The 12752-nt window shown below is 35.2% G+C and overlaps 1 protein-coding gene across 3 annotated transcripts in view; it reads left to right on the forward strand.

Annotated features, from left to right (window-relative positions):
* Positions 1–4585, forward strand: part of UGT8 (UDP glycosyltransferase 8) — an 81197-nt gene extending 76612 nt beyond the window's left edge. For all 3 annotated transcript variants that reach the window (XM_033215101.1, XM_033215102.1, XM_033215103.1), the window contains one exon: positions 2292–4585. In XM_033215101.1, the coding sequence (XP_033070992.1) occupies positions 2292–2658 (367 nt within the window). In that variant the 3' untranslated portion in view covers positions 2659–4585. The remainder of the gene's footprint in view (positions 1–2291) is intronic.
* The last annotated feature ends 8167 nt before the right edge of the window (positions 4586–12752 follow it).

The following is a 12752-nucleotide window of genomic DNA, read 5'->3' on the forward strand; positions in this document are numbered from 1 at the left end:
TCATATAAAATGAAATCGGTTAGTAAGCAATCCAGCTTTATGAGTCTACTCCTAGGTGGGACTAAGAGTCTGACTGATGAAAGTCCCTGTTCAGATAAGCTGAGTCAGATGTCAAGAGCTTTTCTGATAATTAGTGATCTAGGACAAAGTGAACATATTGGAGTCCCATATGAGTTAATAATTTATTCAAGAGTGCAAGAAATCAGATTTCCCATTAAAGCATCTGTTTAATCTGTTTAATCATCACTAGAGAAAGGGTTATATACACAGTGACATTAAGGTACCTGAAGACTTAAGATTGTTTTTATCCTCCTTTTCCATCTTTGTTAAAATAGAAGGTTGGATTTTATTTTCTAAGATGTCACGTTTCATTTTTGTATTTTAAAGATACTCCTTTGCCCCATAAGCATTTTCTCATAAAATGGAGTAGTAGAAACTTTCTAGTTTCCCTTTTGCCATCAGTTAGAAATTATGATAAATTACAAAGCAAGTGAGGATAGCCTTTTAATATTTGGTGAGGTTTTTATACTTTTTAATACAACTAGATTTATTATCTGGTCATAATTTTCTGATGAGGCATTGATGAGAGAGAAAACGTGCCTGTTAATTACATACTCTTATGTAATAGCCTTAATTTGCTTTTTCTTTCACTCCTAACAACGTTCTGTTCACTGCCTCTCAAATTTGTTTGCATGATTGTTAAAACTTACTGTTTAGGTCTAGAGTGAAATCATAAAAAAATAAAGCCTCATCACATCAACTCAAATATCTGAGTAGATTTTTCATTAGGCTTTGTAATCTAATAGCTCCATCCTCACATTTCTAGTGGCTCTCTCGGCCTTTCCTTTCATTACAGCCCAAACTGTAATCATTTCCAGCAGCATGTGCCGTGTTCTGTGTTACTGTGTTCTGTTAATTAAGTCTGCCATGTGAGTCATTCAAGCTGGAAACACTGCAGTTGCATATGATCTCTCTCTTTCCCTTCACTTTTAATCCACACTCTTACCAACTCCTGCAAACTCTTCTACTACACCATTTCCTTTATCTGTCTAATCCCACCACCATTTTTTTAGTCAGTCTTTCATTGGCCATTATTGAGGTCTTTTTAATGGACTTTCCATCACGAGTATCTTCCCTCTGCTTTAACAGCCTGTCTTCCTGATCTAATGGCTCCTTGGTTCTAAGAAAGAAGCTATTATAGCTTGTCATTCAGAATACCCAAGGGGAAGACTCATCTTCTTTCAATCTAATTTCTAACTAAATTTCATACTTTTTCCAAATCAATTTGTTCTGGGCGTATTCTTACTCCCTCACTTTTATGATTTAGTTTACACTCTTCTCTTGGCTTTATCAAGTCTTCACATATGCCCAATCTTTTGTTCCTCTATAATGCACAACTCAGTAGTGCTATATCCTCCATGATAGATTTTGTATCTCTCGAGGTGGAAATTATTTCTTATGTCTAAAAAATACAAACTTCAGTCATGAATTCATGCAAGAGGGCTTTAGCTGTTTGTCAAAGACTGGCACATTAATGTACAGTCACATGTTTTTAGATTAAAATAAAATGCTTATATTTTACTACTTTGTGATTCCCCATTTTCCTTGGTCTTTTAATCATTTAAGAGGGTGTTTTCTTTATATATATATATATAAAGAACTCAACTCTTTTTTCTCTCTTTAATAATGTATCATCACCCCATATTTAATGTTATTTTAAATTAAGACAAAATTAAATATTATTGCTTAAAAAAGTGGTAGAATGAAGTTCTATATCTTTTTCTCCATCTTTCTTTTAGAATCTAATAAATTTAGTTTCCATCTTGGTTGAGACTTGTTGATTTATATTATTTAAAAGTATGTGGAGAGAAGAACTACATGTAATGTTGTGTGGAAACAGCAAAGGGTTTGGAGGCAAGAAATTCTGGGTCTCAACTTTGTAACATAATCAAGTTACTTAGTCTCTCTGATTTTCACTTTTCTCACCAATTTAAAATATATTTTATTGGATTAACATAAGATAATGTGCTTAAAGCACTTAACACAGTGCTTGCTTTGTAACATAATCAAGTTACTCAGTCTCTCTGATTTTCACTTTTCTCACCAATTTAAAATATATTTTATTGGGTTAACATAAGATAATGTGCTTAAAGCACTTAACGCAGTGTTTGTACATGCAAAGTACTTACTAAAGAATAGTTGTTTTTATTATTTCCCCCTTTTACATGAAGATATGCATAAATATAGAACTTTATTATTAACCTCTTCATTCTGTGTCCCCCTCTCCATAGCTACCGTCAGAGGGCCCAGAAGCTTTCGGAAATTCACAAGGATCAACCTGGTCACCCTGTCAATCGAACTATCTATTGGATAGATTATATTATTCGTCACAATGGAGCCCATCACCTACGTGCCGCTGTCCATCAAATCTCTTTTTGTCAGTATTTTTTACTGGATATTGCCTTTGTGCTTTTGCTTGGTGCTGCCTTGTTTTACTTTCTCTTGTCTTGGGTGACAAAATTTATCTACAGAAAAATCAAAAGTCTGTGGTCTAGAAATAAGCATAACACAGTTAATGGACATTATTACCACAATGGAATCCTCAATGGCAAGTACAAAAGAAATGGCCATATTAAACATGAAAAGAAAGTGAAATGAGCCAACAGCCCAGGTGATAGAAATAAATTGGTTCACTCATTGAATTTTTATTGCTATTATTTAATCTAACAGCTACTAAAAGTAAAACAGTAAACAATTCTAACATGCCCTTATGAGATCTACTAATGAAATTCTGTGGAATTAAGATGGCTGTAAAAAGCACAAACCTAAAATGCAAAAATATATTTTATTCAAATACTGACTTATAGAGTTTTGGCACTGAACCTTTTAGAAGCCTTAATTATTTAAATCAATTAAGTGACTGTGTCAGACCTTAGTTTTAAATATTCATATGTGTGTGTCCTGGATCAGGAATGGTTGCATTTTTCTTAATAAGGTTGTGTGTGTGTGCGTGTGTCTGTCTGTGTGTGTGTGTGTCTCCTAATTAAGATAATTTTTACTGGCTGCTTGTTACATTTGTTGAGAGTACAACACACTCAAGAATAAAGTAAAAGGATAGTCAGGATCCAGATGTTTCTTTTCTACCATTTAATATGTGTGAACTCAGAACACTACTATGAAAGAACACTTTCCCCCAAAACTGAATGCAGAGGAAGAAAGAAAAAAACAAGGAAATGGCACAGTTTTTTTTGTAATTTTTGTTTTATTTTTGTTGTTGTTGTTTTTCTTGTTTTTATTTTCTGATAGAGTATGGCCACTTCTGGGGGAAAAACATGTAATTGAGTAAATGTATACATTGGTTTTCACATTTTACTTTTGTTTTCCCACTACCAATAATTTTCCTCTGGAAGAATTTTATAGTTTTTTTCTATTTAATTTTAATGAGTAACAATATGTTAAATACATAATTAAGACAAAGCAATGAAATTCTGACTTTATTCAAAGTACTGAAGATTATTGCTTCTAGGGCATTTTTAAACAGCACCATTGTATTGTTGAATGTTTATGTAACTGTTTGATGGCTTTTCTATAATGTAACTTTTGAATGTTCAGATGTTACATTTCCAAAGTTTTACTTTTAAAAAACCATCTTCTGATCCCTTTTATTGTCCAGGCCACACAATCTATATATTACATAGGTGCCAACATTTAATTCCTTTAAATGAAACATTTGCAGTTTTCCATATTGGTACCTGCTTTGTCTGGAGAGGTCTGAGATCTTGTAAACAAATCAGACTTTACACTATATACAGATGTGACAGATAAATTGAACCACTTGTTTGTGAAAATGAATTCCTATCATCCTCCTCATTCCCTCAGCCCTCACCTCAGCAGCCTTTTCCAGTCATTGTGGCTGACATGGAGCAGTGACAGTATTCATTTGAGAACAGGGATGCAAGTCACAGACATCATAAAATCAGGGCCTCCCTGCTGAAGCATTCACTAGTTGGCAACTATGAATTTCTTCCATGTCATTCTGTTTACTTAGCACTTGCACTACCCTTGTTGGTTGAGTGTATGCTTTATTTGTTTGTAGTTTGAAATCCCACATTCGATAGCTGAGAGTAGGAAAATACAACATTTACCTAATGTTTCTCACTAACATGGAAGAGTTGTGAACATTCTATAGTGCTGTAAATCCTTGGCATACACTATGACAAACAACTTCATTACTCTCCCACCAGGAGCTGCTCTCCTGCACTTAGAAATAATGTCACAAGTAGTTTTCTAATGCACAATGCAGACAAATGTACTGCTCTCTGAATACTTGAAGAAATGGTATTATACATACATAGAAACCGATTAGTTATACCTTTTCACAATCTTATTACGATGTTGCCGTTAAAAGGGAAAAAAGATACAGGCAATGAATGGTGGGATAGTAAGAAGACTTAGAGTGTATGAATGAGTTGATTTTACTTTTTTGGAATGGATTAAGTTGACAGTAGGCACTGATTGGATGATTAAGCATAAGTTAATCTCCACTGTGATAAAAACTTAAATAATAAACATGATTTAAAATAGAGAAGTGTTGTTGGAATAAAATTTTTATTCAGATTTTATTTCATAATATTATATATATTCATTTTAAACATGTTTCTAAGACAGGTCTCCCAGCTTTTGTATGTATTTATGAGTGTGCAAACAATGTATTAAATGTGAGACTTTTTTTTTAAATTGTTAAACAGAGGGATTTACCTTACAAGGACATGGACATGGATCTTAAAATTCTGTTCCAGAAGTAAGAATGTTAAGTATAGGTATTTACTGATCATTGTTGTTTTTTATTTTTTCTAGCAAGATTATTATTAGACAGTTTTGGTAAATAGGGTGATTTTTAAATTTTCCACACTTGGGCTAGATTCTATAATAAAGTAAAGTTTTCAAGAAAGTATTTATTCATTTATTATTTAGAAAGAGTTTCTGCAACTATTAAAATATTCCCATAGCTGGTTATCATCATATCAAACACAAATGAGAATTAAGACATTTTTCCTCTAGAGTGGCAACTTCTGTTATCCCTCCACATAGACCATAGGGGCAGGATTTGGGTGTCCAGGGTTGAAAAGATCTAATGTTTGAGTTAAAGTAATAGTTTATGACTGAAGCTAGAGATTCTCTTCAAAACTCAGCTTCTCACTCAGTCTTAAATGCTGCTAAAACTGAACAACTCCACTTCAAAAATAAAAGGTTTATAAATGAAAGAACCAAAATAAGTTGAAGAAAAACTTCAAGGGATAATCCAGCAATCTGTTTTACTGATAGTATAATTCATATTTCATTCTAGCTTCTAAGTAATTCAACCAGCTTATAAATATAAAATCACATTAGAGAATGGTTATTTGCAATCGATATAATCAAAAACATCTGAAATAGAAAAATTTTACATTTCATATGATGAGGTTTGAGAATTATAGGAGTTCTATTATTGAAACTTCTCCAAAATGTGCATTAAAGAGCTGCTTATCATGCTTCTGAGATGGTAACATTTTTAGCCAGCTTTTGAAGACACACATTTCATGTGAGGATACTATTGATATTTTTGACAGCAAAAACATTTTTCCAACGAATTTAATTAGAAGGATCTTAGATGTCCACACAATCAAAGTATTTATATTGCCGTTTTTCTGCAAGTCCTACAAAGTGTTAAAAATCCCCAATCACTTGGGTGTTTGGGTTGCTGAGTTGGGGTTAGCAGGGCAGGTAAGGTGTATTGGTACCAAGATGCCTAGCTTTTAAAATATGGAAACCAAAGGCACACAATACTTATATGACTCATACCTTCACTTTTGGGTAAGGCAGACACGATGTAAGAGATAATTCATTTATATTGTATCCTGCAAGACTAGTGATCTTCCTTATTATAAATAAAACCAGCAGATTATTTTCAATAGAGTAATATATAATCCAAGTTCAGACTCTGAAAAATCAGAACTACATGTAGAATTACGTTATTCAAATAAAACAATTATAATAATATCCATCTACTTAAAGTAGATCAAAGTAGATATAAAAATGTCCATCTACTCAAAGTCCAACATCAACATTAATCTCAGGTAATACATTATCTCAGGTTTTTCATTTATTAACCAGTAAAACCTGAAGTTCCTGCTGAATTTTATAGAATTAAAAGTACTTTATTTCTGTTAGTTTCTATCTACAATTAGTTTTAACTTTTCAGTAACCCTATTTTGTGCAGTGATTATTCCATATTCCTGACAGCAGAGGTGACTTCAGTTCCACTGTGTCAATTTAATAGTTACCTACCTACTTAATTTATTTGGAGACAGAACCTCCCTCAGTAGCCCGGGCTGGAGTGCAGTGTCGCAATCCCAGCTCACTGCAACCTCCGCCTCCCGGGTTCAAGCAATTCTCCTGCCTCAGTCTCCCGACTAGCTGGGATTACAGGCATGTACTACCACGCCCGGGTAATTTTCGTATTTTTAGTAGAGACGGGGTTTTGGCATGTGGGCTAGGCTCTTCTCCAACTCTTGGCCTCAAGTAATCCATCCGCCTCGGCCTCCCGAAGTGCTGCGCCCGGCCAATACCTTTATTTTTAAAAAGATAGTATCTACTAAGTCACGAGGCTTAGTCGTAATATTAAGATATTTTCATTGAAGTAAAAAATAAAAGCAGTGCAGAGAGAAAAGTTTTGTTGAGATTCGTTATACAAATAGGTAATATTTTAATCGAGGGATCTATTACTCTTACTTAGTATAGCACTGCAGTAGAGTATCTAATGTGTTTGAAAAGATGAATTTCATATGTTCATGCTAATTTTGCTTTAGTTACCCTCGTAGAACTTTGGCTGAAGGCCATGAATATTCTTTACTTTTAGCAGAAAATGAAAACTTTTGAATGTAAATGCATTCGATAAATTGCATAACTTTAAACTTCAAATTAGTAAGGATGTATATCTCTGGGTAACTTATTTTGTCTATAAAAGGAACTGGCAGAGATGAGGCATCCAGAAAAGTCCAACGCTATGATATATTAAAGATTCTCAATTCTGCTTCCAATCTTGATTCTGCCCTCCATGTATAATGAGAGGTTCAACTTATGAATAAGAAGGCAGGGCAAGGGTACTTAAAATACCAATGTGAACAATTAAGTTTGAGTCATCAGAAAAAACAAATGCTAAAGACATATATTAGGTTGAACAAAAATATGTATTATTAATACCATTTTACATATATTTATGTGTGTAGCGTTTACACTATCCTCGCAATTCTTTAGAAATTTGATTTTTAAAAAATTTAAAATGCTCTCTCAATTTTTTTAAAATAATGGCAGTATTATGAAATTTTTGAGGTCTTTTAAGAAACAAAAACTATCTTTTTTAAACTAAATAAAATTCAAAAGGACTAGCAAGGTTTAGATCGGTCAGATCTACCCCTGTAACACTTCTTGCTAAAATATTAGGAATAAATAGGATGAAATTGTTACAAAATAAAATCAAGTCACTGCTTTGAATGTATTCTTCTTTCTTGTACTTCCATCTTCTAACTCTAAAATGGAAAACATTTTGAGATTTAGAAATTTAAACCACACTTAGATTATAGTATATATAACATTTCTTCTAATTTGCAATCTCAAAAAATGAAGGCAGGAAAGAAATTTACTTTGGGTACCTCTGAATAAATTTTATGAATCCAAGAGAATGGATACACCAGTTGCACCATTTGAGAAAGCGCAATTAATTTTGAATTTGAATTTGCCATACTCCAGGTCCAGATTTCATACTACTGACATGACACAACCTTCCTTACCTGTTCTCTCCCATCTTCATGCTTCTAAGCTTTCAGTTTCCTCTCTTGGGTTTTCTATTACCCTTAGGTATTTTCCAAGCTGCCCTATCCTTTTCAAGTTTATGGTGCATAGATTGTGCCTGTCTCTCTAATGTGTATGTAATGATTTTTTTTTTTTTTTTTTGAAACAGAGTCTTACTCTGTTACCCAGGCTGGAGGGCACAATCTCGGCTCACTGCAACCTCCTCCCCGCAGGTTCAAGCAATTTACCTGCCTCAGCCTCATGAGTAGCTGGGACTACAGACATGCACCACCACGCCCCAGCTAATTTTTGTATTTTTAGTAGAGGTGGGGTTTCACCATGTTGGCCAGGCCCAGGCTCTTCTCAAATTCCTCACCTCCAGTGATGTACCCACCTCAGCCTCCCAAAGTGCTGGGATTACAACTGTGAGCCACTATGCCCAGCCAGATGCTTTTGTTTTTTAACAATGAGGAAATACGATAAACTCAAACATTGTAATTTACAAAGGTAAGCTAAGAAAATATCTAGCATTTTTTAAAAAAAAGTTTTATCTGTACTAGATTAATGCCATTTATGATGTAAGATCAAAAACAGTGGATGTGCATATGGTGCTTCTTATGGGTATTGGGAGGAGGGCTACCACTGAATGAGTTTGCACTCTCTCAGGGCACTGTGCAACACTCTGGATGTGGCACTGAATGAACCATTTGGGTCATAGCTCAATGACCACTAAACTATCAAGCCACATACACTCTTCTTATCCCCAACTTGGTCAGCTAAAATTTTTAGATAACTGCGTTGTACAAATAGAGACGTTGGCTTTCCCCTGTGGAAGCCTGTCTCAAACATTCATTCTTGGTGCTCCTAACAGGATCCTTTTGTACCAAAAAAGAGTGCTGTCTCTGATTCTGTAAATGTCACTTAACATCACTCATATCCCCAGTATTAAAATGTGCTAGACCTGCAGCCATCTGTCCACTGGAGCACGAGACAAGCCCAAGACAGATAGGTGGCAGGTATTCAAAAATGTATCTTAAGCTAGGATTGCAGCAGTAATTGCCTTTCCTATAACAATGAGCAGAAAGGTGTGGATAGCAAAGGCAAGGACAACCTGGGAAGGAAGCAGCAGTGAGTGGTTACAGATCAAAAACTACCTCAGAATTCCTCTCATACTTTTCAAAATGGATTTTTATTCCACCTGGTATATTTAAGTGATATTCTGGATAAGCTTATCTGAATTGGATAGGTGGGTCCCCCAACTATGCAATCTATATTTTGGAATGGTCATCCATCTTTTTTTAAAATTATTATTTCATCAGAGATAAGGTGGGAAGGAGCACAACTCAAGCAAAGATCTTTAAAGGTTTTGAATGTAAGGCCCAAAGATGTCAGTGGAATTTGGCAAGTGCAAGACTTTGGCAATATCTAGGCATCTATAGGCATATGGACCACATTATGTCATACATGTTCTAGTGATGCAAATTTCAACATGAATGGGTGTCCTACCTGAAAATGTGGCCATACCAATGGAAGTGTAGGTGGCGTCAACTCACATGTTTGTGCATATCAAGACAGAAGGTGCAGAACACCTCTCTGCTGGCTATCATTTCTTAAATCAGAGGTAAATGTCAGAAATTTAATTTTTTTGCTCTCCAATCATAAATACATTTAGCATTAGGTGACATGGAATTGCATTTTATAGTTGTGTGTTCTATTCATCTACTAGCTTTCAGATGCCAGGTCTAGTATGTTTGCTCTTCCTCACTGGTTAAGAAACTGTCCATAGATATACACAGTAAATCTGTTCAAATTACACAACAAATTCTGTGAAAACTAAATAGAAAAGAAGCACATGGGGGAAATAGTACAATTTAAAAAGGTATTTTAGATTCCTTAAAATTTCATGCAAGTTATGTTGCTTTAATTTCTTATTTCTGTTGCTTTAATTTCTTATTTCTGTTAAATGAGTAGTAGCCTTACATCACTTTAGAATACTCAGGCTTTAAAGTTTAACAGTATCGGTTGGACGCAGTGGCTCACGCCTGTAATCCCAGCACTTTGGAAGGCCGAGGCGCGCAGATCGTGAGGTCAGGAGATCGAGATAATCCTGGCTAACATGGTGAAACCCCATCTCTACTAAAAAAAAATACAAAAAGAAATTAGTCGGGCATGGTGGCGGGTGCCTGTAGTCCCAGCTACTTGGGAGGCTGAGGCAGGAGAATGGCCTGTACCCAGGAGGTGGAGTTTGCAGTAAGCTGAGATCGCACCACTGCACTCCAGCCTGGGCAACAGAGCAAGACTCTGTCTCAAAAAACAAAACAAAAAAAGTTTAACAGTATTAAGAGTGTCATCCTAAAATCCTATTATCAAGTACAAAAGGAGACTAAATAATATGCCTTTCCATAGCCTGCAAATAACCCATTTATTTGTGCAATTAAGCAATGACTGTCAGTTTTTTAAACTCTAATTATCCTTGTGTATGGCTTGAGATGCTATGTTTATTGCTACTGTCAGGTTTTTCTATAAACTTTTGTTTTGGATTTCAATTATAAACTAACAACTGAAAATGTGGGTTGCCTGTTAATTTTGGGCTGTAATACAGAACACTGTTCAAGACTACTTGTCACTTGATCATTATTGATATTCTGGCCCTTGAATCCTCTTACCAGTCAGCCCAAATGCTCTTATTAGTTACAGATAGGAGCACATCTTGTTATTATCAGCATCAAATAGCTCCAGTTGTTCTTGTTCTGGTGTCTCTGCTCCTAGAAGGCTCTGGATTTCATTGTAAGTTAAATATCCATTTGCTTTGTTGTCAGCCTATATTAAAAGACTTGAAGGTCTATGAAAACAAAAAGTTTGCTATATTTCAACTCAAATTTTCAATGTTAACCCAAACATCTACACCTTTAAGAACAGCATTTTGTCCTGGAGCTGGTCTTCTTTCTGGTCCTCAAACATTCCTAGATCATTTTTTGCTTCCACCTTGACTTTCATTGCACATCCCTTTACCACTTCAGTTGTTCCTTTCCTTTCTTTCAACATCCAGTTTACCTCTTTTCTTCATTCTACTTGAATTATCTGATCATTTACTTCAATAATTTTTCTTCTGTGATCTGTATTCTCATGATGTTTTATATCTAATCATAAACTAGTGTTTTCGTTTTCTGTTTGCCTCATTCCTTAACATAAGCACTATAATGGAATATTCTTCTTCGCTGGTAGTGTAGTTTTTGATATATTCATAGGATCTTCTTTCTCTCCTAAAACTGTTATAAAAAACTTCCATCTGGCTACATTTTAATGGCCTTTTTATCACAGTCTTTGCACTTCCCTTGTTTACATTCATTTGCTACCTTCTGTCTAATATTTCTTAATATTATATCAAAAGATGCCTACTTATGTTGCTAAGAATTCTGAACATACTGATATTTCTTACACTCCTAAGTTAGTAAAATTTATTAATGTATACAAAATCATGTGTTTCTTCATTTATAACACCACCAAATACTATTCCTTTTCAGTATTCTTACTATTCTCTTGATCTCACTGCTCTCAGTACTGCCTTTATTGAAACACAAACAAACATTGTTTTTTGTTTCCAAAGTGCCAGGCTCTGTATGTGATACTGGAAATGCAGGGATGAAGAAGTTATAGTTTCTGACCTCCAGGGGACAAAACCAGCAAGTAAGCAGTTTCAATAAGCAAAGGAATATATTTTGTAATATGGGTACACACAATGTGCTATTGAAACAGAGGAGAGTGAGAGAAGTTTCCACGTGGGGATTGTTTCAGTTGAGTCAAAAAGAAAACATAGAAGCTCACCAGGTAAACAAATAGATAGAGGTAATTTTTGGAAGGCATGACCCTGTGGTCAAAGGCATTGAATTATGGAAGAGTGTGGCACATTGGGGAGCTGCAGCTAGTTTGCTCTGATAGGAGTATACACGATGAACAGATGTGACCACTATGCTAAGCAAAAACAAACAAACCAACAAAAAACTTTTCTAACTGACCTCAGTCTTACTTTTGGCTCTTTAGTTTATTACTGTAACACAATCTGCTTTGCATTAGCTATTCAGTAACTTTCCCCAAGATACCTGTTTATGTTCCTGAATGTTCGATACCTGGTCATATAGCACAACTTTCAAAACAGCTGGTGTTAAGCTTCTTGTGTTACAGATGATTTAATGTAACGTAAAGGCTCTCTATTCAAGCTAAATTGTAGATAGACAAAAGGATAGCACTCAAGTTTACTTGTGCTTGGCTCAGGAAATCTGTCAAACAGTTTTAGTATGTACAGCTTCTTCTTAGCTACTTTGCAGAAGAGAAATGAGAATTTTTTCATCTTAAAATATGAAAAGGAATATGATCTGGTAATAAAAGAATCCAGCAATTGCAACAATTTATAAACCATTTTTTACTTAACATGGTAAATAAATATAAATGCCTCGGAGTACTGACTGACAGCGTGTTCAAGATAACAGTGACAGGCCGGGTGCAGTGGTTCACACCTGTAATCCCAGCACTTTGGGAGGTCACAGTGGGCTGATCACCTGAGGTGAGGAGTTCAAGACAAGCCTGGCCAACATGGTGAAACCCCGTCTCTACTAAAAATGCAAAATTAGCTGGGTGTGGCAGTGGGTGCCTGTGATCCCAGCTACCTGGGAGGCTGAGACAGGAGAATCGCTTGAACCTGGGAGGCAGAGGTTGCTGTGAGCCGAGATCGTGTCACTGCACTCCAGCCTGGGCAACAAAGTGAGATTCTATCTCAAAAAGAAAAAAAGAAAAATAAATAACAGTGACAGAGTAAGTATAATATTACAATTATCTAGGCAGTCATGAATTAAATAGGTGTGCATGGCATGGGTTACTATATAATGTTGGGTCTTTGGTATAGAAAGAGAAATTACTACATTAAG

This window comes from Trachypithecus francoisi, unplaced genomic scaffold (assembly GCF_009764315.1).
Source record: "Trachypithecus francoisi isolate TF-2019V2 unplaced genomic scaffold, Tfra_2.0 Lachesis_group1, whole genome shotgun sequence".
Classification (NCBI taxonomy): Eukaryota; Metazoa; Chordata; class Mammalia; order Primates; family Cercopithecidae; genus Trachypithecus; species Trachypithecus francoisi.